Source organism: Microcaecilia unicolor, chromosome 3 (genome assembly GCF_901765095.1).
Source record: "Microcaecilia unicolor chromosome 3, aMicUni1.1, whole genome shotgun sequence".
NCBI lineage: Eukaryota > Metazoa > Chordata > Amphibia > Gymnophiona > Siphonopidae > Microcaecilia > Microcaecilia unicolor.
Genome location: NC_044033.1, coordinates 474,534,316 through 474,562,233, shown reverse-complemented (window position 1 = coordinate 474,562,233; position 27,918 = coordinate 474,534,316). Strand labels below are relative to the sequence as shown.

Below are 27,918 nucleotides of genomic sequence, written 5' to 3'. Positions count from 1 at the left end.
GTCAAGTGTAGGTGAAGACTAGGTCCAGGGGGTTCCAGTTCTGTGTGTTCCGCTCCAGTGTGTGTTCCAGCCCAGCGGGTTTCACTCTTGTATGTTCCAGTCCAGTGGGGCCACTCCAGCGTGTCCAGGCCAGTGGGCCCCACTCCAGTGCGCACCCGTCCGGTGCGTTCCAGTTCCGAGGGTTCCGGTGTACAACTCCAGTCCGGAGTTCCGGTCCAGTCTTTTCTCTTTTCTACCTGGAGGGTGATTTTGCCTTAAGGACTCACAAACCCCGCGCTCCCGGGGAAGAAGCCTGAAGGTATGCCAAGGTCCTCGAGAGCGCGGCGAGCGCGTGAGGCGCGACAGAATACAAAGGCCATGAGTTCGGCGAGATCATCAGTCCAGGTGGGCTTCATGCCCATAAGTTCATGCCCCACGGACAACCCGGGGGGAACTTCTGAAAATTTTTTTGATTCCCAAGACAGTCCAGTTTCTACTTTGGATCCCGATTTAAGCCTGGAGGAATACCGAGAGGAACTTCTGTCGAATCCAGCCTTTACGGATACGCCTGAAGCAGCAGCGGAGAAAAGGCGTATCTACCGGAGTCTGGGCCACTATCACCCAGTTTTTGGCCACTATGACCCAGTTTCGGACATGAATTCTGCCATCACGCTCCGTGAGTACCGCCTCAGACTTCGGGAAGACCCTGCTCTGCGGAATACTCCGGAGTCGGAGATCGAGAGAAGCCGCCGGGAATGTTCTCCGCCCGGGTCTTTTCAACCACCGAGGCCGAGTAGCCGGTGGTACCCTGGTAGAGTAACTCCGGATTCTTACGATGACCTTGACAACCCAGTTTCTAGTTTGGATATGATGATGACTCTCCAGGAATACCGGGTAAAACTGTTGTCTGATCCAGCCCTGGAAGATACTCCTGAGGCAGCCCTGGAGAGAGAGCGTGTTTCAGAGCGACGGTCTGTTGAAGACCCAGTTTCGGCTATGGATCCCTCCACCAGGCTCTTCTTTTACCGCTCCCAACTTTGCGGGAGGCCAGCTCTGCGGTATACTCCTGAGGCTAGGGCCGAAAGAAGGCGCCGTGGGATGCCTCCGCCCGAGGCTCTGCAGCAGCCTCACAGGTCAGGCCAAGTGAGGCATCGGACTAAGTCTCTGACTCCAGTTCCAGTAGTGACGCCACCTAGGAGCCTGAGTCCAGTTCAGGGGATGCTTCATACTGAACCTCCCATTCCAGTCCAAGTAACGAGGAAGTTTAAGGCTCCGAGGCCAGTCCAAGGAAGGTATTCGATGGAGCCTCAGGTTCCTGTGCAAGTGGCGCTCCAGGTCGAGCCTCCAGTCCTCCTTCAGATGGCACGCCCTTTGAAGTCTCCGAGTCCAGTCCAAGGAAGGTTTTCGATGGAGCCTCAGGTCCCTGTACAAGTGGCGCTCCAGGTCGAGCCTCCAGTCCTTCTTCAAATGGCACGCCCTTTGAAGTCTCCGAGTCCAGTCCGAGGGAGGCCTTCGATGGAGCCTCAGATTTCTATGCAAATGGCGCTCCAGGTCGAGCCTCCAGTCTTCATTCAAGTGGCACGTCCTTGGAAGCTTCCGAGTCCAGTCCGAGGGAAGCCTTCGATGGAGCCTCAGATTCCTGTGCAAGTGGCGCTTCGGGTCAAGTCTCCGGTTCTTGTTCAAGTGACCCGTCCAGTCAAGCCACTGAGTCCAGTTCGAGGGGGGCTTCTAACCAAGCCTCCGGTGCCAGTCCACAGGGTGGTTCAGGTGGCACCACCGCTTCCAGTCTTGAGGGCACCTCCAAGCAAGCTCCGAACCCCAGTTCAAGGGGCGCTTCAGATTGAGCCGCCGATCCCTGCCCTAAGGGTGTGTTCGGCCAAGCCTCAGTTAAAGTTCCGTCCCTGCCAGGAGGCAGAGGGCGTCTCGAGTTGCAAGTCCAGTCAAGATGCTGAGTCTGGATCGAGTGGCAAGTCCAGTCAAGATGCTGAGCCTGGATCGAGTTGCAAGTCCGGTCAAGATGCTGAGTCTGGATCGAGTTGCAAGTCCAGTCAAGATGCTGAGCCTGGACCGAGTTGCAAGTCCAGTCAAGATGCTGAGCCTGGATCGAGTTGCAAGTCCATTCAAGATGCTGAATCTGCACCGAGTGCAGAGGTCAGCCACGATATTGAGTCTGCTATTGAGGAAGAGATGATGTTCCCAGAGGACTGTGATAGACCTTGTGTTGATTCAGCCTGGGAGAAGATCTCCGAGGCTATAGCTGAGAGAGGGTGTGTTCAACGGCTTGGAGCCCGGAGAAACACATTTTCAGCATTTCAGCCTGCTAGCATGCGCTGGGGATACCAGGGCCGTCTCCTCTTGAACCCTGCTCGGCAGAGGCCGCCCGAAGCTAAGGTTAGAGAGACGTCCCAGTCCGGCCAGAGAGGGGCGTCCAGCCCTGCAGCTGAATCTCTTCCAAGTTCCAGTTCTAACCAAGATGCTAAGCCTGTTCCGAGTTCTAGTTCCAGCCAGGAGGCTGAGTCCGTGTCTAGTTCCAAGTCCGACCAAGATGTTGAGGTCGTCCTAAGGTCCAGTGTCCGTCAGGAGGCTGACTTTCTGTTGAGTTCTCGTTCCAGTCAGGCTCCTGAATTCAGTTCCAGTCAAGGGGTTGAGGCCAACCCAGGTGCTAGGTTCAGATTCATTTCTGTTCAGACTTCTAGCTCCTGCCAAGATGGGAATGCCACCTTGAGCCTCAGCCCAGCTTCTGATGTCAGCTGGGGTAGTGACTCCAGTCCTGTTCCTGTCATTTCATGGATTTGCCAAGAGGGTCAGGACATTGTGGGTTCCCTCAGGGGAGGGTTACTTTTGAATTGTGTTCCTTTTGATGTATCCATGTTCCTGAGGTTGCCCCATGGTGACTCGAAGGAGCTTCCTGGTCCCAAGTTCTATTTTTGTTTGCCAGTTTTGATCTTCCTTGTGACTTCCAGCCCAGTGATCTATGTCTGGCTTTTGAGACCTATCAGGAAGTTTCATCATAGTTACCCCTGGATACCCGACCACCTCCGGGAGACCGAGAGGGGGGTCTTGAGGAAGGGATACTGTCCCGTTGGTGGCCGTGCCACCCTTCAGACTTACCCTGTTTCTGGGAGTCAGTGTCTGTGCTGGCTCCTGCTTGTCTCTGTGTCTGTGTCTGTCTTAGGTTCTCTCTGGCTCTGTGTGCTGATTGCCCTACTGAACCTCACCTGTGTGGGCTTTGCCTCTTCCAAGATGGCTGCCGCCTCTTCGTCTCTGCCAGTATCCAAGATGGCTCCCGCTGTTACTTTCTATGGGATGCCTGCTCTGAGTGTCAAGCCTCTGTTTGGTTGCAAGGTGATTGCTGCACCTGTGGCTCTGGTGTTGATGGGCTTTATTAGTCACCTGAAGACTAGAGCCTTTGCCTTTGTATCTAACCTCTACTCACCTCATCTAATCTCATGCAAAGGTCCTGGAGTATAGAGTGCTGTACCCGGTGTCAGTGTTTGCTCTGTGTGAGTTTCTATGTTTGTTTGACTAGCTAGCTTAGGCACCGTGTAGCTTATAGCCTGTGTATAGCTTTGCTAGTGGTCTATGTTTGTTTGACTAGCTAGCTTAGGCACCGTGTAGCTTATAGCCTGTGTATAGCTTTGCTAGTGTTCTATGTTTGTTTGACTAGCTAGCTTAGGCACCGTGTAGTTTATAGCCTGTGTATAGCTTTGCTAGTGTTCTATGTTTGTTTGACTAGCTAGCTTAGGCACCGTGTAGCTTATAGCCTGTGTATAGCTTTGCTAGTGTTCTATGTTTGTTTGACTAGCTAGCTTAGGCACCGTGTAGTTTATAGCCTGTGTATAGCTTTGCTAGTGTTCTATGTTTGTTTGACTAGCTAGCTTAGGCACCGTGTAGCTTATAGCCTGTGTATAGCTTTGCTAGTGTTTTATGTTTGTTTGACTAGATAGCTTAGGCACCGTCTGGCTTGTTGCCTGTGCCTAGCTCTTCTAGTTCTCTGTGTTTGTTTCCAAGGTATGACTAGTTAGCTAGGGCATCGTCTGGCTTGTTGCCTGTGCATAGCTCTACTAGTTCTCTATGTTTGTTTCCAAGGTAGGACTAGTTAGCTTAGGCACCGTCTGGCTGGTTGCCTGTGCTTAGCTCCACTAGTTCTCTATGTTTGTTTCCAAGGTTTGACTAGTTAGCTTAGGCACCGTCTGGCTTGTTGTCTGTGCATAGCTCTGCTAGTTCCCCGGGATTGTTCCCCATGCCAGCTAGCTGTCCGGTTAGCTATTTCCAAGACTATGTTTGTTCCTCGTGTCAGTTAGCCGTCCTGCTAAGCTATTTCCAAGACCATGTTTGTTCCTCGTGTCAGCTAGCCGTCCTGCTAGCCATTTCCAAGTCTGTGTTTGTTTCTAGTGTTAGACTAGCCGCCTTGCTAGCCACTATTCCAAGATTGTGTTTGTTCCTAGAGTGAGCCTAGCCGCCCTTGCTAGCCACGATTCCAAGACTGTGTTTGTTCTTAGTGTAGACTAGCCAGCTTAGGCCCCGCTGGCTTGTAGCCTGTGTCAAGCCTTGCTAGTCTTCTGCGTTTGGGTCCAGGGCATGACTTGTTAGCTGGGGCACAGCTTAGCTGTTAGCTGGTGTATAGCCTTCCAAGTCTCCTGAGTTTGCTCTGTGTATGTTCCTGTGTATGACTGGGTTGCCCGGGTACAGTGTCCCTATGAGCCTGGGTCCAGCTTACTAGTCATTGTGTTGAATCCTGCTGACTGCCAGAACCCGGATAGTTCCTGCTTGGCTGCCTTGCCTTCGCCTAGGTGCCCGGGGGCACCCCTGGATCTTCATTCCTGCTGCTCCTGTAAGTCCTACCGGCTGCCAGAACCTGAAGGCCCAACCCGAGGGGGTAGGCAGTCAAGTGTAGGTGAAGACTAGGTCCAGGGGGTTCCAGTTCTGTGTGTTCCGCTCCAGTGTGTGTTCCAGCCCAGCGGGTTTCACTCTTGTATGTTCCAGTCCAGTGGGGCCACTCCAGCGTGTCCAGGCCAGTGGGCCCCACTCCAGTGCGCACCCGTCCGGTGCGTTCCAGTTCCGAGGGTTCCGGTGTACAACTCCAGTCCGGAGTTCCGGTCCAGTCTTTTCTCTTTTCTACCTGGAGGGTGATTTTGCCTTAAGGACTCACAAACCCCGCGCTCCCGGGGAAGAAGCCTGAAGGTATGCCAAGGTCCTCGAGAGCGCGGCGAGCGCGTGAGGCGCGACAAAAGGAGCTACTACTCCTAGAAATATTGATGGTAAATAAAGTGGAATTCAACCCCTTATGAAATGTATAGAAAAGCTTGAATTACTTTCACTATGAACTTTGTGAAGAACGAACACTGTAACCAGTGCCTCTCTTGCTTTTCAACAAAGTTAGAAATCACCAGTAATTATATTAGAGCATACCATGAGGGATTTTTTTTTACATGTTCTAAGAGTTTTGTTTGTTCCCCATGCCCTTCTCCCTTCCCTCAAGGTGTGTTAAATAATTTTATCCTTTGGGTTTCAGGAACTGACAAAGACAGTATTAAATATGTAATTGGCCTGGAGTTACAAAGAAAAAGAAGCCACAGAAGCAGACCATTTTTGCAATGAAGAAATTTATCTGAGAAGGAGAGCTGGTTCTGCTCAGAACTGCTGTCTTCTTATGAGCCCCAGAGAACATCTTTCAGTAAGTTGGGGCTATGATTGACAAGCTTTGGTTGGATTTGATACAACATAATTAATGGTATAAATTGCTCTGGCTCCTAGGGGGGAATGTGGCATAGAAATCCAAACAGAAATATAAATAGGTTCAATTCTCAGACCTGACCTCTACTTTCCAGGCTGACCTGGACAAGCTGCAATGGCTAGGCTAGTTAGGGTACAATAAAATACAGAGAGGCCCTTGGGTAGTTTAAATGAAGGCTCATGGCACTGTAGCCCAGAAGAGCCTGATTTTGTCCAAACTGGAAGTGCACAGAAGTGGAAAGTTCCAGGCCAATATTTAAAAGCAAACATTTTAAAGGTTTTCAATTACAAATGTGCTGGAGACTTACTTTTCAGAATAGTTTCTTTCATTTTGTTACTGATATTAGCTGTTGATGCCATGCAGATGCATATATTTTCAATTTAGAGAAGAGTATTTTAAGTGAAAACAACTGAACTGAGATGCATATCAGATCGATCAATACTAATGTTTAAAATCACTTACAATTAAACAATACAATTAAGTAAAATTAATTGTAGTACAAAACACACAACTTACAACTTCTCCTTGTAGTCCCCTGGGTCCAATATGTCCTTGTGGACCCTATGAAATAGTTATGTTGATTTGACATATGAGAAGCAACAATATTTCTAAAAGAGCACAAAGTTATTTCCAGAGCAAACTACAAAAAATACAAATGCAATGTATATAATTGTTACTGATTATGTAATTTGTATATTGTTAACATATTACCATCTCATTAAAACTCAAAGAACGTTACCAAAAGTTTGTCTAGCTATGAAGTGTACAAAGTAGCTTTCTAGCTTTTGCTCATTGACTGCTACTACTACTACTGAGTTACTTTCAGAACTACTATAAACAATTGTTTATACCTCTGGTCCAGGGTTCCCGTTAGGTCCTTCTATACCAGGTTCTCCTTTTTCACCCTATATGCAATTATTGAGAAAAAGTGCCTGCTATAATCACATAACATGAAACACTGATCTGAGGTCTAATCAGCAGCACATCATGCAATACATGTTAGAGTCATAAAAGTCTAGTAAGATACAGTAACTTAAGGCAGTGTTCTTCATAGCAAGATCCAGGGCCCAGAGGCGGCCCCCCATTGACCCTGTGTGGCCCCCCACTTCCTCTTTACACTCTCTCCCTTTTGTCCCAAGACTTGCTGTTAGCACTACATCCATAAAACAGCAGGAGTAGAGGATGACACAAACCACAACCAGCCTCTGTGATGGGATCAGAATCCTTTAATGAAAGCAGACATGATCCGTGTTTTTGCGGTGAACATTTGCCTGCCTCAGGGGTCACAAGTGAACTTTCACATGAAGGCAAGACACAAGTGTGGTTTGCTTCTTTGAGCAGAGTTGCCCACTTCATATATTCCAATATTGTTTTTGAAATACTGCACCAGGCACATTTGTTTACCTTCACGTGGAATTTCGTTTGTGACCCCTGAGGCAGGCGGCTGTTCACTGCCGAAATATGGACCATGTCAGGTCCAAATTCTGGTGCTTTCATTAAAGTATTCTGATCCTATCACAGAGGCTGGGTGTGGTTTGTGTCATCCTCTATTCCTGCTGTTTTCTGACTGATTTTACATAGAGGCAACTACCTGTTTGTTTTAGCACTACATCCATAACAGTTACTCTGTTTTCTAGCTGTGCCTTGAAGCTCTCTAACTTTGAAACATGTATTTCCAGGGCAACATGCAGTTCAAACTCACTGGAAAGTCAAACAGTGTTAGACGTGAATAGAATTGCTGTTCCGGAGGCCAGAAATCCTATGTAGAAAATATACAGGGGATCAAAAAACTAGAATGAGGGCCAGCTTGAAGGGGTGAGAAGCAAACACTAAATAAATTACATATTATACCATATAATCTTAAGGCTCTTTATATTCATCTGATATCCCTAATACCTTAAGAAGTTTTAATTAAACAACTCTATAATACTAAGATGTAGACAACAGTCCAGCAGTAAGAGAGGTGCTATCCAGTCTTTTGTATTGAGTGTCACATGTATGATTATCACCCAGTTGGTGAGAGGTTATATGTATGTGCTTGATGCAAAGAGCTTCTATCTCTCAGAGATGTTCGTTCTCTTCAAGCTAGAGTAGCAGACTTGGAGGAGAAGAGGGAGACAGACAGACAGACATAGAGGAGACCTAAAGGGACGTTGTAGAGAAGTCCCACCTCCAGTCTGGCAGCCCCTGTGCTAAAAGGAGAGCATCACCCTGGTGAAGCTGGAAGTAATCCTGCAGCCAGGACCAGCCCACCAAGGGATGCAATATCCTCTCGCACTGAGTATATGTCTCCAGGAGCTTCTGCCGAGGAGGGAAGGGTTAGGATGGCTGTTGTAGTTAGTGATTCGATTATTAGGCATGTAGATAGCTACTACTACTACTACTACTACTATTTAGCATTTCTATAGTGCTACAAAGTGGCTGCAGCGCTGCACAAACATAAAAGAAAGACAGATAGCTGGGTGGCTGGTGGATGTGAGGATCATCTGGTCACTTGCATGCATGGCGGGAAGGTGACAGACTTACACATTATCTAGATAGGATTTTAGACAGTGCTGGGGAGGTTCCAGCTGTCTTGGTACATGTGGGTACCAATGACATAGGAACATGTGGGAGGGAGGTTCTGGAAGCCAAATTTAGGCTCTTAGGTAGAAAGCTCAAATCTAGAACCTCTAGGGTTGCATTTTCAGAAGTGTTCCCTGTTCCACGCGCAGGGCCCAAAAGACAGGCAGAGCTCTGGAGTCTCAATGCATGGATGAGGTGATGGTGCAGGGAGGAGAGTTTTAGATTTATAAGGAACTGGGCAACATTCTGGGGAAGGGGGAACCTATTCCAGAATTATGGGCTCCACCTTAACCAGGGTGGGACCAGGCTGCTGGCATTGACATTTAAAAAGAAAATAGAAAAGCTTTTAAACTAGAAACTGGGAGAAGTCCGACATTTGTTCAAAGCACATGGTTCAGAACAAGGTATCTTTCAAAGATACATCACCAAAACAGGGAAGATAGGGTATCCAATATCAAGGTTGCAATAGAGACCATAGTACACCAGGTGTATTTAAATAAGAAGCAGACAAAATATTGAAAATTATCACTGTCAACTGCTGAGCAAGATGTAAATAGGAACAACAAACATAGTTTGAAACATAGCCTGACCTGCCCGGTGCCCGCCCTCTTCTCCCTCAACAGTCCTCCACCGGTCCGCCCTTGACTTCCTACGTGCCAACCAGAATTTAAAAAGTCATCTTACCTTGGGGTCCGTTGGCAGCAGTGAAAGGCGAGCAGGCTTAGCGCTTCAGCCTTCCCTTCTCTCGTCTCAGCTCTGGTCCCGCCCTTTCGGAAACAGGAAATGAGGGCGGGACCAGAGCTGAGACAAGAGAAGGGAAGGCTGAAGCGCCAAGCCTGCTCGCCTTTCACTGCTGCCACTGGGACCCCGAGGTAAGATGACTTTTAAAATTCTGGGTGGACTGCAGGAAGGCGAGGGCAGACAGGCGGAGGACTGTTGTGGAAGAAGAGGTCGGGCTGGGGTTGGGATTGCCACTCGGAGGGAGGGGGGCCTGGAACTCGGAGGGAGGGAGGGAGGAGGCCTGGAACTCGGAGGGAGGGGGAGGAGGGAGGGAGGGGGCCTGGAACCCAGAGGGAGGGAGGGGGGCCTGGAACTCAGAAGGAGGGAGGGAGGGCAGGGCCTGGAACTCGGAGGGCAGGCCTGGAACTCGGAGAGGGGGGAGAGGGACTGCACCACCTGTAAAAAAATAAATTCAGCACCCCCAATCATTTTGAAAAGTTGGCTCCTATGGTTTGAAATGTCTATATGCGAATGGCAGAAGCCTAAGAAATAAGATGGGACAGAATATATTGCATTAAATGATATATAATAGGCATCTCTGAGACCTGGTGGAAGGAATATAACCAGTGGGACACTGCCATACCAGGGTACAAATTACATTGTAGTGATAGGGTGGATTGAATTGGTGGAGGGGTAGCATTGTATGTTAAGGAGGGCCTTGAATCAAATAGAATGGAAAATTTGCAAGACAGAAAACACATCTTGGAATCCGTATAGATTGAAATTCTATATGTAAAGGGGAAAAGGATAGTGATAGAAGTGTACTACCGTCCACCTAGCCAGGATGAACAGACAAATGTAGAAATGTTATCAGAAGTTAGTGAGGCTAACAAACTGGGGAACAGAATAATAATGGGTGATTTCAATTACCCCGATATTAAGTGGGTAAATGTAACATCTGCGCATGCTAGGGTGGTAAAATTCCTTGACGAAATCAAGGACTGCTTTATGGAGCAGCTGGTATAGGAGCTAAGAAGAGGAGGAAAAATTTTAGACCTAGACCTTAGTGGAGCATATTATCAGGAGCAGGATGTAATGGTGCTGGGACACCTTGATAACAGTGATCATAATATGATCAGATTTGATATCGGCTTTGGAGTAAGTACACACAGGAAATTCAATACATTAACATTTAACTTTCAAAACGGAGATTATGATAAAATGAGAAGAACAGTGAACAAAAAAAACTTAGAGGAGCAGCTGCAAAGGTCAAACATTTTCATCAGGTGTGGATGCTGTTTAAACATAACATATTCTATGTATTAAAAAAGGAGGAAGGAAGGCCAAGCGACAGCCTGCATGGTTAAAAAGTGAGGTGAAGGAAGCTATTAGAGCAAAAAGGAAATCCTTCAGAAAATGGAAGAAGGATCTGACTGAAAATAATAAGAAACAGCATAAGGAATGGCAAATCAAATGCAAAACGCTGATAAGGAAGGCAAAGAGGGACTTTGAAAAAAAGATTGCATTGGAAGCGAACACATAGTAAAAACTTTTTAGGTATATTAAAATCAAGAAGCCAGCTAAAGGAATCAGTTGCACTGCTAGATGACCAAGGGGTAAAAGGGGCACTCAGGAAAGACAAAGCCATAGCAGAGAGGGTAAATGTATTCTTTGCTTCAGTCTTCATCAAGGAAGATTTGGGAGAGATACCGGTGCCAGAAATGGTATTCAAAACTGATGAGTCAGAGAAACTGAATGAAATCTCTGTAAACCTGGACGATGTAATGGCACAACTTGACAAATTCAAGAGTACCAAGTCACTTGGACTGGATGGTATTCATCCCACAGTACTGATAGAACTGAAAAATGAACTTGCAAAACTATTGTTAGTAATATGTAATTTATCCTTAAAATTGAGCGTGGCACCAGAAGATTGGAGAGTGGCCAGTGCATCGCCGATTTTTAAAAAAGGTTCCAGAAGTGATCTGGGAAATTATAGACCGGTGAGCCTGACGTTGGTGCTGGGCAAAATGGTAGAGGCTATTATAAAGAACAAACTTACAGAGCATATTCAAAAGCATGGGTTAATGAGACTAAACCAACATGGATTTAGTGAGGGAAGTCTTGCCTCACCAATCTATTACATTTCTTTGAAGGGGTGAACAAACATGTAGATAAAAGTGAGCCAGTTGATATTGTGTATCTGGATTTTCAAAAAGCATTTGACAAACTTCCTCATGAAAGACTCCAGAGGAAATTGGAGAGTCATGGGATAGGAGGTAGATTCTATTGTGGATTAAAAACTGGTCAAAAGATAGAAAACAGAGAGTAGGGTTAAATGGTCAGTATTCTCAATGGATAAAGGTAGATAGTGAGGTTCTGCATGGGTCTGTGTGGACAGCTACTTTTTAACATATTGTGAGAAGTAAGAAGTAGCTAGGACCGGGGAGAGTCCTGGGGGGTGGCTACAGGTGCAGGTGGTTATGGGCTGGGTCCTGTTTATCTAATTAACCACTTTATACCCCACCTGAGTTGTGAAAGGAAGAGAAGTGAGCTGGCAGCAGAAGAAGAGAGATCCCCCTGGAAGATACAGGCTAACCCTATGGACTTGTGGTGAACTGTGTGTCCAAAGGAGATCAGCAGGCTGAAAATCCTGGGGTAAGAAGTCCCTAAAACATTAGTGTTTGACTGTGTGTCCTCAGTACTTATAGGAACTGTGTGTTCAGAGGAAGGACTGTGTGTCCAGGACTGTGTGTCCAAAGAAGAAAGGACTGTGTGTCCAGAACTGTGTGTTCAAAGAGGGGACTGGGTGTCCAGAACTGTGTGTCCAAAGTACTGAGAGAAGCAGGCTGCAAAGCCTGGAGTTGAGAGTCCCCAAAGTACTGATGTAGTACTGAGCCCATGTATCTGTGTGGGGAGGCTCAGTGTGAAGACCTATGAATGTATAACGTATTCAGCTAGAAGAAGTGGGCCCAGGGGCTGGAATATAGAGTTGCCTGAGAAAGATGCAGTTGGTGAGACCTGTTTAATTTGCTTAGTGGGAACCAGGTCACCCTGAGCGAGAAGGGGTAGCACACAAATATGCATATGATCTGCATATGGAGAACCAGGTCACCCTGAGTGAGAAGGGGGATATCACAATATTTATAAATGAACTAGATATGGGAGTGACTAGTGAGGTAATTAAATTTGCTGATGACACAAAGTTATTCAAAGTTGTTAAATCGCAAGCGGATTATGAAAAATTAGAAGAGGACCTTACGAGGATGGGAGACTGGGCATCCAAATGGCAGATTACGTTTAAAGTGAAAGGGCAAAGTGACACATGTAGGAAAGAGGAACCCAAACTATAGTTACGTGATGCAAGGTTCCATATTAGGAGTCACCGACCAGAAAAGGGATCTTGGTGTCATTGTTGATGACACGTTTAAACCCTCTGCTCAGTGTGCAGCAGTGGTTAAGAAAGCAAATAGAATGTTAGGTATTATTAGGAAAGGAATGGAAAACAAAAATGATGACATCATAATGCCTTTTTATCGCTCCATGGTACGACCACTCCTCGAATACTGTGTGCAATTCTGGTCACCTCATCTCAAAAAAGATGTAGTCAGCAAACCAATCTTTATCTTGGCCTCCCCCCCCAGTGCCACCCACCATCTCTTTCTCCACCTCTGAGCTCCTCTCTCCAAACCAATCCAATCTCTATCTGGGCTCCTCTCTCCCCCTCCCCAGTGCCACCCATGATGGCCACACTTAGGACTTGAATTGCCTGGGAGGATTTGAGCCTTCTGTTTAAACACTAGATGAGGAGAGAGAAGGAACCAAAAGCAGGGGACTGGGTCCAGCTCCTGGTAGGGGGGGTGGGTGTCAAAAAGTTAAACTTGATCTTTCTAGGAGGTTACTTGGGGGGATGCAGAGACAAATAATTATGGGGGTGAGGCTGGGAGGAAAGCAGGAAGAAGAGAAGAAAATATTCAGGGGGAGCTGGGGGAAGGAGAACTGGGAGAAAATATTCTTGGGGGGGAGGGACTTGGAGAAGAGGGGAAATATTTTGAGGTTCCCTGGGGGGTAGGGGTTGGGATAAAATCAGGATTAATATTGTTCATGAGGAAAGCTGGGAGAAGTGCAGAAAATATTCTGGAGGAGGAAACCTAGGAAAAGAGGAGACAATATTTGAGGGGGGGGGGGGGAATTTGGGGTGAGGAAGTTGAGAGAAGAGCATAAATATTCTGGGGTGAGGGTTGGGGAGAGGAAAGCTGTGAAAACAGGTACTCAGGGGTGGGGCAGGGGGTACAAATGCAAAAGTTGTCTCGGGGTGATGCAACCTCTTGAGCTGGCCCTGATTCCAAGCAGCCTTATTAATATATCATGGGAGTGATTAATCTGTGGTACTGAAACTCTCATGGTAAATCGAGATGCAGTGGGGAATTGAGATGTAGTAAAGCCCATCTCTTACCACATTTCAAGAAATATCATCCTAGGTGGCACCTATGCTAGACACGGTAGTGCACATATAGATGGAGAAAGAGAGAAAGACCACAGTACTGTGGTTTACCTTTGCTCCATGCATTCCTTTCATTCCAATTTCTCCCTGAGAAATAAAAAAAAAAATACAATTAGGAAACAGCTGAATGTCATGTTGTCAGTAACATATTGAGCAGGTAAACAAATACAGTAAATAACATTTTTAGAAAGGTGGGAAGGCACAGTATTGAGCAGTAATAATTAAAGTTTTCAAAGGAACACAAAATTCTCAAACAACAGATCTGGTCAATATTCAGCAGGCAGCAATCAGTATCTTTTTATGTACTGACCAATGCAGGCTAAATTAGACCTGGATATTCAATGCTGGGCCATATCCAGGCACCAACAGTGAATACCCTGGTCTCACCAGACATGTAGTGACCATTGGAACTTGTATGGATCCTGGCTGATATTCAGATCCCTACTGATATATCAGCTGGGACCCACATAAGAGGACTCTTCCATCCCCTGACAAACTCAGAACCTCTTTCTGTCCCCTGACAAAGTCTAATCCACCCTCCTCCTGCCCTCCAACAAAGTCCAAACCTCGCTCCGGACCCTCTCCCTGTTGCAGCGGACTCCCCCCTCCCCCTGGGCCTACTTTAACAGGCCTGGTGGTCTAGTGATTTTAATGGCAGGAGCAAGCCCCATTTCACCTGTTCATCATGGCTCCTGATGTAAAGTGGCCACAGTGACCACAAGCGAAACTCTCACAGTACTAGTGCTGAAGACTGACCTTGTGCTATATGTTAAAATAAATATTCTACATGAAACAGATAGCAGCGTGGAATCCTTGTGGATAGAAATTCCATGTGTGACGGGAAAGAATATAGTGGTAGGGCTGTACTACTGTCCTCTAGGACAGAACAAACAGACAGATGTTTACAGAAATTTAGAAAGCTGGCAAGCTGGAGTGGAGGAGTGGCCTAGTGGTTAGAGCACTGGTGTTTACATCCAGAGGTGGCTGGTTCAAATCCCACTGCTACTTCTTGTGATCTTGGGCAAGTCACTTAACCCTCCATTGTGTCAGGTACAAACTTAGATAGTGAGCCCTCCTGGGGCAGAGAAATACCCAGTGCACCTGAATGTAACTCACCTTGAGCTACTACTGATAAAGGTGTGAGTAAAATATAAATAAAAAACTAAATTGGGCAATATTATAATAATGGGTGATTTCAATTACCCCAACATTGACTGGATAAATGTTATGCTAGGGAGGTAAAATTCATAGATGTAATAAATGACTACCTCTTGGAGCAACTGGTCCAAGATCCAACATGAGGGGGAGCTATTTAAAAATTAAGTCCTTAGTCAGGGCCGGTCCTAGGGTCTCTGGTGCCCCCCTGCAGACTATGAGGTGGCACCCGCACACCCCCACTCCCCCAGCATCTCCTTTCTCTCTTCTCCCACCCTGCCCCTGTCCAGCGATTCTCCTTCGCCCCATCCCCCGCCGCCCTTGGTGCTTTAAATCTTTAATTTACCTCCGTTCCAGCAGCTGCGTCATTTGAAAGCCCTGCCCCGTCTCTAGCCTTCCCTCCCTTCGTGAGTTCATTCTGCAGTCCCACCCTCGAGGAAATGACGTCAGAAGGCGGGACTGCAGAACGAACTCATGAAGGGGGGTCGCTGGACATGGGTGGATGGCAGGGGAGGGCAGGGGGGACAGGAGGGTCGCTGGACATGGGTGGATGGCAGGGGGGGTTGCTGGACATGGGTGGATGGCAGGGGGGACAGGAGGGTCGCTGGACATGGGTGGATGGAGGGCAGGGGAGAGGAGGGCTGCTAGACATGGGTGGATGGAGGAGAGGGAAGGGAGAGAGAAGAAATGCTGGATATGGATGGAGGCGAGGAAAGAGTGAGGAAGGAGATGAGATGAGAGAAAAGGAAGAGAGGAGAAAAACTGCACATGGATGTAGAAAATAGGCAGAAGCTGAATCCACTGGACAGTCAAGTCTGCAGAGGACCCAGCTTTAACTTTACAGATGTAGGGCAAGAAATGAAGAAGAAAGGAGGAAAGTAAAGAAATAAATGGAAAGGAAGCCCTGGAAACTGATTTAAGAGGACAGATAGCAACAGAATCAGATACTGAGCCAGCATGATCAGAAAAACAAAGTCACCAGACAAGAAAGGTAGGAAAAATCATTTTATTTTCATTTTAGTGTCTGGAATATGTCCAATTTGAGAATTTACATCTGCTGTCTTATTTTGCACTGGGTATACTGGAGCTGTAACAGCTTACAGAAATTATTTATAATGAAAAAAAATCACGTTATTTTTTTTCTCCTATACTAGTATAATATTTTCAATGATGTCTGTTTATATGCGCTATGGCTGGTATAAGGGGTGTGGCAAATGTGGGTGTGGCTATAATAGGGCCCACAATGAGTACCGGCACCTTTTTTTCTACAAAAAAAGCACTGCTTAGTTCTCTGTGTATGCTGGGCTAGATGCCCTACCCCTTTTCTCTCCATCAGGTCTGTAAGAGTTGGTCTACTGCATTATCTGCCCTTCAACTGTATCTGCCTGTGCTGTACTTTGCTGCATAGTCCCTTTTTAAACCACTGTGACACTATCAAGATTTTACCAGTATAAAGGTATATATATATCTCTCTCAGTGTGTTGCTGAATTTCTTCCAGCTTCTCTCTTGCATGGAGAGAGGACTGGTTGAGAACATAGTTTGTAACCTTTAGATTGTAAGCTCTCTTGAGTAGGGACTATCCTTCCCCATGTTAAACTTGTACAGCGCTGCGTAACCCTGGCAGCGCTATAGAAATGCTAAGTAGTAGTAGTAGTAACTGACTTCCAGTTTGCAAGGCAAAAACTCATGAAAGAAGATTTTTTTTGCAAGGTTTTTGAGTCTTCTCATAGTGGTGTTCTGTATTCTGGTTTAGCTGCATACCATTCATGCCAGGCATTTGAATGGACAGAACAGTAATTCGTGGGAGCTGCAGTGAAATTACGTGGGTCTTAGTGAACACTTTAGGATTATTCAGTGGAATTCAGTTTAATAAGTCTCAGTGCATTTACTCAAAGCATCAGATGTATAGTGACACAGGAATGCTATAATCAGTTTAAGTGCAAGCAAGACTTCATGGGCAATAACAGTATTTCTATTGCCTCAGGAAACTCTCAGCTGTGAATTTAATTATAGTGAACTACAGGGAATAGTTTAAAGCATTGCATTATCATAAGAGTATTAGAAAGCAGACATTTGTGGAACTATTTCTGGTCATCTTAACAAATATAAGTATTTGTGAATGTACACAAGCTGACCAGACATTTAGGAGCCAGTTTCCGGTGCACAGACAAGCAAATGATCAAATGCCCCATGCTGTTCTAAACAGCGCTCTAAAATAGTGCTGGAACAGCGCGGGGCTTTACTGCACCGATGATCAGAGATAATTGCATGCAAATTTAAGCACACCATTATCTCTGATCATGGGGTATAAATGCGGGACAATTGTGCCTGAGCATGCGCTCAGCACAATCCTCCCGCACTTGTTTGACAGGTCTAGGCTGTCAAAAGCTCAAACCTGTCAAACACAGGGGCTGGAAGTCCATGGGACCACCAGGCCACAACTACACCTGCCCTGAGCAACAGGGGCCCCCGACGATCCAGCCCCCCTAGTGGGCAACCAACCAACCCACCCCCAACAACAGGGGGGCTGGAGGTCCGCTGGACCTCCAGTCCCCCCGACAATCCAGTCCCCCTAGTGGGTGACCAACCAACCCCCCCCCCCCCAGCGATAGGGGGGCTGGAGGTCCGCTGGACCTCCGGTCCCCCCCCCCGACGATCCTGAACCTGGGGGGGGGGGATCGTTGGGGGGGGACCAGAGGTCCAGCGGACCTCCAGGCCCCCTTTCACTGGGGGGGGGGGGGGGTTGGTTGGTCACCAGGGACCTTTTGCTGGGGAAGTTAGGGGTGCTGGAGACCCACCGGATCTCCAGCCCTCCCTGAACCTGGGAGGGGTAACCAGAGGTCTAGCAGACCTCCAGCCCCCCTGTCGCTGGGGGGGGGGGGGGGGGTGAGGGTTGGTTGGTCACCAGGGACCTTTTGCTGGGGGAGATAGGGGGGTCTCACCTAGGGTTACCATATGGCTCCAGAAAAAGGAGGACGGATTGAGCCAGCCGGGTTTTACTTTCATTGCTTGAAAGCAATGGAAGTAAAACCCGGCTGGCTCAATTACTTCCATTGAAAGCAATGGAAGTAAAACCTGGCTGGCTCAATCCGTCCTCCTTTTTCTGGAGCCATATGGTAACCCTAGTCTCACCATTCCTCCCCAATGATCTACAAACCCTAACGCCAGCTTGGAGCTGGCATAGGGTTTGCCACAGCCAGCGACCCAATCTTTGGCATGCTGGCTGCTGATCATTGGGGATGAATATGTTTAGCCCTGTTTAGCATGAATTTGCAATGCTAGTTGCGTTCAGAGCCCTCGAGCGCGTTGTTGCACGCGCTCGAGGGCTCTGATCATGGGGCGTTAGCAAATGCCGACGCTAGTATGACGCTAACAGCCTCTAGTGCCGGCGTTTCCTTCTGATCATCCCCCTGAGAGAGCTCAAGCTAGATGTATAATTAGCTAAAACAGGTGCTGAGTACTAGCTGAAGAAGCAGCTTCTGCACATCCCCCATGTTTGCTCTAGCTACAAAGTTAGCATTTGGGCACAAACAGCTCCTGCCCCACCTCCCTTTCAGTCTCTCAGCTCAGTGCCATCAGATCTAATCAAAAACAGTAACAATTCTGGCACAGGGCCAAGGTTCACAGCCACAGCACTAGAAAAGGAAGAAAAGTTTTATTCCTGCCAGCATAATTGTAAAAGCTATGGCCCACTCAAAAATCAGTGGGGAAAGTGAAGTCACTTAATTGATTGAACAAAATATCCATGCTGAACCACAAATGCAGCACAAGCCAGTCTTGTAAGTGAGAAAGGTTCTGAAAGGTTCAAAAGAACAAACAAGTTAAAGAAAAGACCAGAGAAAATCATGAAATAGCAGACAAATCAATCTTCCTTTTGGACAAGCTATGGTTTAAAGCGGAAAAAGATGTTTGACGTTTCAAAAAAAAAAAAAAAAAAGGCAACACTGATAGTGTCCATTTAGAGCAATTACACTACTACTAATCATTTCTATAGCACTATTAGACATGCACAGCACATTATATGCAGGTACTTTCTCTGTCCCTAGAGGGCTGACAATCTAAGTTTTTGGTACCTGGAGCAACAGAGGATTAAGTGACTTGCCTAAGGTCACAAAGAGCTGCAGTAGGAATTGAACCCAGATCCCCAGGATCAAAGTCCACTGCATTAACCATTAGGATACTCCTCTACAGCCATTGTACAAGCAGTGCTAGCGAAAGAAGAATATTGTCAGTTTTTAAGCAGGAAAGGCACAGCAGATAGTTTAGCCCTCAGATAGAAACAGCAAGCTACAGATCTCACATGCAAGAGCTTGGTGACAGAGGCAATTAAAGGCACAGAACATCACATACAGCTTCACAATCACACAGGACAAGCCATTCCTGCAGGTACGCTACAGGCTCTTTTGCTATCAAATTGCAAATGGAAGCAGAAGCTGCCAAATCACGAGTTCTTTCTAGTGAGCAGGAAGTGGCCCTGAAGATATAGAAGGACAGAAAGCAGCAGCTGTCACTGCACGCAGGAAAGCAGAATTAGAAGGTGAAAGCTGCTGCTGAACATAAGAAGGTAAAGTTAGACATTACCATGGAGATGCTCTAGCAAGAGAAAGATGTAACTGCTATCGAGGCCAAGTTAAAGTACTTAAAGCAGCCACAAAGCAGGATGGTGGGGAGAGCTAGCTTAGTCACATTATTACTGAAGATTCTGCCCGGCGAACTGCAGCCTATGTGAAAGCACATACTCTAGCACACAAAGACGCACTGACTTAGAAGATACATCAGATTCAGAGAAAGTATGTTCCCTCTACACCAGAGTCTATCTCACCTGAAAGAAGTAAACCTAAGACAAAGCACACCACGGAGATGAACTGCCACCACAGTGATCCACACGGTTGTATGCATATGGATGCACTACCATTGCTTCTTGTGCCAGGAAAGCACACCAAGGGAAGGAAATGCTTCATTTCAACAATAGACTCTGGTGCCACACAGGAACTGGGCCCAAATAAAGTTTGAGCGGTTATGCCAAGCTAAAGACACTAGGATCAAGCAAGAGGTACCTGATCAGTCACATTCCACACATGATTCTAGACAAATGGTGGTAAACAGCCAGTCACAGGTAGCTACTGCTATCGCACCAGAAACTTCAGAAAGAGAAGATCTAGCAACATATATGGCTCACAACAAGATGGCGAACATGAAGCTTACCCAGTTCAATGACTGCTCCAAAAAGTATAGAGGATAGAAATCTGATTTTAAGGATGCCACAGCAATTATTTTTTTTAAATTCTTTATTTATTATTTTAACATAATTTAACAAGAGTAAACTTGTATTCAGAAACACAGCCAAATAATTATACTTCATTATTCTCAATATACGAAAATATTTGTATAAAAGAAAAATATGAGAATTTAAGAATTTAAACAATTCAATTAGAAAAAATGTTACAAGAAAATTCTCTGGAGTTCCAAGATGGCCGCTGACTGAGACAGACGTGTTTTAGAGCTTCTCCAGATTTTACTGTTACTCTCTAATTACCTTGTAATGCCGAAGAGAATGGGCAGAGCTGCTGCTACTGCAGCCCAGCAGCAAAGACCTTTGATATCTTCTGGCTTGATTGAATCTTATCTGCAACGAGCTCAGGTTTCAACAGCAGCGTCGGTGAGCGGTTCGCTGGAACAGTCCAGGATAGGAGACCAGGAGCTGAACCTTGAACTGGAAGTTTCTTTGAGCCCCGACGCAAGGGCCCCTCCTCCCCAGCCTGTGAGAAGTAGTTCTCAGGTGGCGGCGTCCTTAGCCCTGAATACCGAAGTGTTACAGGGTGGAACTGGACGGGAGGCAGTGTTAGCCTTAACGGAGAATGTGGGAGATTTGTCAGCTTCTTCCCTGTTATCTCACACTGCCGGAAAAACACAGGAGGAGTTGCGAGGGACATTGGAAGGTGAGAAATATGTTTCACAGGAAGAGAGTGAGAGCATTGCATTTGCTAAACTTTTTCAGAAACCAGATGAAGTGACATTGGACAATCTATGGCAGTTGATTGCAGAAATGGGGAAGTTTTTGTGCCCCCAGATGAGGAAAATAAGAAATGACGTTGTGGTATTAGATGGGAAGGTAACAGAAATTGAGAATAAGGTGAAAATAGTTAAAGCAGATTTGGCTAAACAGGAAAAGGATGTTTTAGAGTTGAAATCACAGCAAACAACAATGCTTAAAGATTTGGTTAATTTAAGGAGAAAATCAGAAATGCTGGAAAATACTTCAAAATCTAATAATCTGCATTTTATAAATTTTCCACGACAACCACTTATCTCCCCTTGGGAGATGCTAAAAAATTACCTCAGAGAAATTCTAGAGATAGAAGATAAAGATATGCCACCCTTTTCACAGGTTTTTTTATATACCTGTGAAGGGTTTGGATCCTTTACAAAGGAATAATATTCAGAATGCGCAACCATTGGATGTTTCTGCCCTTCTTGAAATGTTGGATTCAGAACAGATAACACCAACTACTATGTTGGCCAAAGTAGCGTTACCTTCGGACAAGATCTGGATTGTAAAGAAGTTTTTTCAGAATAAGAAAAAACCTTTCGTGGTTTGCAAACTCGTGTTTTTCCAGATCTAGCGAGGGAAACGCAAAGGCGACGACAAAAGTTTTACAGATGAGACAGGAGACACTTCAACTTGGCGCAACCTTTTACCTTAAATATCCTTGTAAATGTTTAATCTCCTATCAAGCCGTGAAATATGTTTATTTTGATCCTGACTAATTGTCATCTTTTTTAACATCTAAGAGAGCTCCTAGTTAAGTAAAGTCGAATAGAAACTCGTCTGTATCTCAAAATTTGATTTATAAAGTTTATTACCTTTTTTCTCCTATTTAGGAATCTTGGACTCCTGTTGTGGACTTTAAATGAAGCTATAATATTTAATTTGTGTTATGAATAATATCTTTAGATTTAATTGTAATAGTGGATTTTTCTTTACAAGTTTATACTTGTTTACTATGTATAAAAACGATAAATAAAATATAAAAAAAAAAGAAAAAAGGTTACACTTTCTTAGACCTCAAATTGGTGAGGGGGAATTATGAATTAGAGAAGTGATCAAATAAGAAAAAAACATAAAGCAAAAGGCTGACAATCCTCCAAGTATTTCTTCACATTTCATTTGTTTCAACTCTAGAAACGATTTCAGTTGTTCCAGTGAGTAAAAAGTATATTTCGTTTGACCCATTTTAACTACACATTTGCAAGGGTACGCTAAGAAAAAAGAACCACCAATTTCTATTGTCTTTTGTTTCAAAGCAAGAAAAGACTTCCTTTTCATTTGGGTCTGTTTAGTCACATCAGGGTAGATTTATTTATTTATTTATTTTGTTGCATTTGTATCCCACATTTTCCCACCTATTTGCGGGCTCAGTGTGGCTTACAATACATTGTAAATGATGGAAATACGATTTGTTACAACTCAGTTATGGATTACATTATGAGAAGATCCATATTTTAGCCCCACAGAATTGAGTATTAGAATTTCTGAAGTAAAGTCTTAAGACTGTATTGAAGTCCTGCTCAAAAACAAATGAAACAATCAATGTAGATCTCTCTATTATTGTTTCTGAGGATTGCTCTAGTATAGCAGATATATTTTGTAAATCAAGAATCTCATTTTCCTTTTCCACACCATCCGTTTCTCCTCTAGGTTTAAGAATATGGTATATCTTATTTAGTGGAGGGAAAGCATCCAGAGGAATTTTTAATACTTCATTCAAATATCTGCAAAAAGTTTCTACTGGGGTCACTCCCGATAGTTTAGGAAAATTCAGGAGGCGGAGATTTAGGCGTCTGTTAAAATTTTCCATCTGCTCTATTTTCCTTCGTATATCACTGTTATCTTTAATAACCATATTTTTAAATTCCTTAAATGAGTCAACCTCTTTTTGCAAAGTTATAACGCATGTAGTCAGATCTTGTTTAACAGATTCTACAGTCAATTTTAATACTTCAAATTTATTATTAAGAATTTCAGCATCACCTGAAGATTTTTGTAATGTGGCCGTACAAAGACTTATTCTTCATTCTCGTTTCCAGTAGTCATATCAAGCACTCCGTTATGCATTAGGTTGTGCCCCACATTTTAGTGGTATCTTCCTTTTGTTTCTCGTTCCTTTGAGATACAGTGTTATTATAGCAATTGTATTCTACCATTTTTACAGATCGTTACAGTACAGACTGCACTTTCCAGCATTGCTAACTCTGGATCATCGTCAGTGTTCTCTACTCAAGTATTTAGGTTTGTTCCGTTTTTTAACTTTTTCTCTGGATAGTTTTGATTTGTGCATGCTTATTTTTTCAGAAAATGCAGTGTTTATTCATAATATTATATTATTGTCTTTTTATTAAAACTGTCATATACATGTTTTAGAGATTTATTAAAATTGTCATATACAGGTTTTGTTTCATGTCATATACATGTTTTAGAGATTCATAAATTATTATAATGGTTTTGCTGTTTGTTCATCACATTATTCAGTTTTTTTATTTATCTTTTAATTTCATATCAAATTACATTTGTACAGTATTCAAATCATATATGTATTATTTAGCTTATGTTATCATTTATATATATATATATATTTTTTTTTATTGTTTTTATTTGTAGACTCCTGATGTAGGCCTCTTGGCCGAAACACAACGCTGTGTCGAGTCAATATACTGTTTAATAAAATTTGGTTCATCTTCACTGTGATCCAGTCTCTGGGACTCCTGGTTTTTTACCCACTTCTTTGTTGTTTTGTGATTATCCGTGGGACTTCTTTGAGTTCTCCACATCTGTGGATGCTCTACTGATCCATCCGTTTTAACATCACCCAAATCGCTTCCAGAGTTACCTCCGAAGTCTTCTCCGAAGAAGGATAAACTCCTTCAGGTTTCGGTGTCTGCTGATGTGGCCTTAGGTCCTCGCTGGTTGCCATCTCCAACACACTGCCGGGGTTGGTTAGGTTTCCCTCTAGGGCCGCCTTCAACGCCGGACAGGGAGGAAACATTGAAGCTGATGGTGGCGAGAGGGAAGTTTCATCTCCCTGCAGGGAATCTGCTTCTCCAGAAACACCCGCTATGGGATCATTTCCCTCTTGTGACTTGGAAGTCCCGGGGAAGTAACGCTCCAGACACGGCTGGGCAGGAGAGGATGTTGAGGTAGGCAGAGATACTAATCTCAACGTTCCCTTTCGTTTGGAATGCGGCATGCTGAAGAAACAAATGTTGTCTTTCCCAGGAGGTCGGAGAATTTCACAAGCCTACAGTCATGCAGCCATCTTGACACGCCCCTTCCTATGATGCCACAGCAATTATGAAACTCACCCCGCAGCAAGAAATAAACCTGATAATAAAATGGCTGGGAACTGAATCAGCCGATTGTGTAACTGAGTCAGCCGATTGTGTAAAGAGATTAAAGGATACATATTTGCATGACCCTTCCAGAGGTTTGAAAGAAATATGGGACGACTTGACCAGCATTATGGCAGCCCAGAATTTATCCAAGAGGCACTGATAATGAGATAAGGAGTTACCCAAAGGTTACAAATAGAGATCATGACAAGCTACAAGACTGAGATCTCCTTCAAGTATTACATAAGAGAGAAATCATCATTAGGCACTAAGTATAAAGAGGACAACCAAGAGATGTTTCCTTCCTTCACAGTATTCATGAAGTTTACCCGAGATTTGGAAAAGTGAAGAAATGATCCCAGCTTCATGTTTGATGAAACAGGCAAGCAACACCAGGTTATTTTTAAACCTGAAGACCTAATCACAGATGACAAAGAGGATGGGAAGAAGAGCAAGTGGATATATGATAGAAGTGATGGACGACAGCAACATGACCCATCTACCGACTCTTAATGAGTGTAATCAGATACATGATAACAGTGTAGAAATTTCCACACCAGAGGTTGTGCAACACCATTTTCATTTGCAATCTATAGCAGAGTATCTGCAACTTTTGGACCAAAAGCAGAGATCTTACTCTTATTGGGAAGAGATGTACTAATATTGATAAGAGTTCATGAGTTACGTGCAGGTTCAACTGACGCCCCATATGCCTACCGACTCACCTTGAGATGAGCGATAGTAGGTGACATCTGTTTAGATTGAGGAGACTAAATGTAGATGTCTATAAAACATGCATCTTGGAGAACAGGTGCACCACCTTGTTCAAGCCTTGTCATAACCATCTGCATGTAAGGGAGGTTTACAGCTGGGAAGAACCAGACCATGGCTCAACCATCTGTCAGAACACTTCTCCACAAGATTTAGAACATCTGGGGAGTTCACTGTTCCAAATCCACCAAGGATGATGACAAACCGACTCTTTCAGTAGAATACAGAATTCTTGTGAATCATAGATAAGGAATTCTACTAACAGTTGGATAGCTCCTCTACCATTTTGGATGCCAAGATCACAACTCCCTAATAACAGAGAACACATGCGAGGGGCATAATCGAACGCGAACGCCTATCTCCATGGGCGTCTATGTCCGAAAACAGGTACGTGAAAAGGTGGGACAGACGGTATTTTCGAAAAAATGGATGTTTTTCAGCTGGGCGTTTGTTTTTTTAGCGATAATGGAAACTAAAAACGCCCAGCTCAAAAACGTCCTAATCCGAGCCATTTCGTCGTGGGAGGGGCCACGATTTGTAGTACACTCGCCCCCTGACATGCCAGGACACCAACTGGGCACCCTAGAGGCCAGTGCGGTGGACTTCAGACAACGCTCCCACATGCATAGCTCCCTTACCACGGGTGCTGAGCACCCAACCCCCCTCCCCCAAAACCCACTACCCACAAATGTACAACACTACCATAGCTCTTAGGGGTGAAGGGGACACCTACATGTGGGTACAGTGGGTTTTGGAGACCTCCCATTTACCAGCACAAGTGTTACAGGTGGGGGGGGGGGATGGGCCTGGGTCTGCCTGGCTGAAGTGCACTGCGGTACCCACTAAAAGTGCTCTAGGGACCTGCATACACGCAGGCCTCTAGGACTTGTTGCTGCTGTATAACATTGGCACAGCAGTTGACACCTGAAGACTAATCTCTCCGAAAACATCCTTTATTGGAATAACCGCGTTTACTCACAGTTAACTGCAGATCAGAGGTTGTGCCCCACTGGCAACGAGTCTCCCTGGTACTGGGATTAGCAGTAGGTCAGAGCTGGCAGAATGCTGTACAATGCCCTCTTTCAGCCACATTCAAGGTAATAACTAAGTTCTCTAACGTGGCTAACACAGGAAAGGGAACTAAAACCTGCTTACAAAAATGGCCACTACCGCATGGACTACAACAGGAAACACAACAGGGCACACTCTGACCCAGTAGGCAGGGGGAAAAGCACCATGGGAGAAGAACCTACCAACTACCAACATCGTGAGACTGTAACACAAGCTAACACAATACCCTACACCCACCACAATGCAATGCTGATGTGACCCTGTACTGCACCCGAGAGCCACATCTGACCCAGGGAAAGGCTGTGACAGGATTGAACACATTCTGCTGTCATGGAGGTGGGTACGGCATTTGAGGCTGGCACACAGGCTGGAAAAAGGTTTTTAAAGTGGGGGTTTTTTTTGGTGGGGAGGGGGGGGGGGGGGTTAGTGACCACTGGGGGAGTCCGGGGAGGTCATCCCCGATTCCCTCCAGTGGTCATCTGGGCAGTTGGGGCACTTTTTTGGGACTTATTCGTGAGAAAAAGGGTCCAAAAAAAGTGACCCAAAATCGCGGTCAAAACGCCTTTTTTTTCCGATTATCAGCTAAAGACGCCCATCTCTCCTCAGCTGATAACCATGCCCCAGTCCCGCCTCCACCACGCCTCCACCACGCCCCCATCAACTTTATTCGTTTCCACGATGGAGTGCAGTTGGAAACGCCCAAAATCGGCTTTAGAGTATACCGATTTGGGCGCCTTTGCGAGAAAAACGCCCATCTCCCAATTTGGGTCGAATTATAGGCGTTTTTCTTTTTCGATTATAAACTGGATTGTAATCTAAAAAGAGACATTTTTACCTTTCAATTCTCCACCCAAGAGAAACCATATACACGCAGAGGTGGCTGGTCTACTGTCAATAATATGTATGGTCCACTGGGATTTGTGGCTCCAGTTACCATTAAAGGAAGATCCCTACTGAGGGAGCTTTCCCAAAGTACTGATGAGTGGGATGTCCCACTGCCACCAGAAATGTGACAAGAATTGGAGGAATTGAAAGATTCTCTAAAGATTCTTGAACTGCACATTCCATACACTTACATCCCTGCAGCACTCAGTTCTGCCTGTCACAAAGAGATCTGAATCTTTTCAGATGTTTCTGAAAAAGCCATAGCTGCAGTGACCTACTTGAAAGCTACAGTTGCAGATGGACTAACTCATGTTGGATTCATCTTTGGTAAAGTCAATTTAGCACCACAACCCAGTCATACCATTCCATGCTTAGAAGTGTGTGGAGCAGTGCTGACAGAGATAGCAGAGATGATACTAAGTGAAATGGACATTCACATAGACACAGTCCTTTTTTACACTGACAGAAAAGTCATTCTGGGCTACATCTATAACCAAACCAGGAGATTTTATGTGTTAGTCAGCAACAGTATTGAGTACATACAGAAGTTCATCATGACCGGAACAGTGGCATAACATGCCAACTAACCAAAATCCGGCAGACTGTGCCAGCGTCCCATCTAATGGAAACCACATAGTTATCAGAATTAGATTTCCGTCTAAAAACTGACCACACATTTTTTTTTTTTTGTTACATTTATATCCCACGCATGGCAGGCTCAATGTGGCTTACATGGGGCAATGGAGGGTTAAGTGACTTGCCCAGAGTCACAAGGAGCTGCCTGTGCCTGAAGTGGGAATTGAACTCAGTTCCCCAGGACCACAGTCCACCACCCTACCCACTAGGCCACTCCTCCGCTTTCTTCAGCTTTTGCCTACGGTGATCCTAGATGCGGTGTTTCAGAACACGGCTCCATGTACTGTTGATTGCATTTCAGCATTTTCATTTGAAGATGTCATATCCATTACCTTTTTGAGCGATTTGACTGCATTTGACCCCTGACACAGGTGCATGTACGCCAAATCACTGCCTGTGTTCAGTCTATTTATTAAAGATTCTTAATTTTTCTAGTCCTGAAGGCCCTTTTGTGCTTCTTTTTGATTTATGTGAATATGTTGAGCATTGTCTGTAACAGATTACAGT

At 45.1% G+C, this 27,918-nt stretch overlaps 1 protein-coding gene across 1 annotated transcript in view; it reads right to left on the bottom strand.

Annotated features, from left to right (window-relative positions):
- COL19A1 (collagen type XIX alpha 1 chain) overlaps positions 1–27,918 on the bottom strand; it is a 946,027-nt gene that overhangs the window by 223,721 nt on the left and 694,388 nt on the right. The window contains exons 25-27 of the mRNA XM_030199003.1: positions 13,557–13,592; positions 6,568–6,621; positions 6,233–6,277 (exon numbers count right to left, since the gene is read on the bottom strand). Coding sequence (XP_030054863.1) covers positions 6,233–6,277; positions 6,568–6,621; positions 13,557–13,592 — 135 coding nt within the window. The remainder of the gene's footprint in view (positions 1–6,232; positions 6,278–6,567; positions 6,622–13,556; positions 13,593–27,918) is intronic.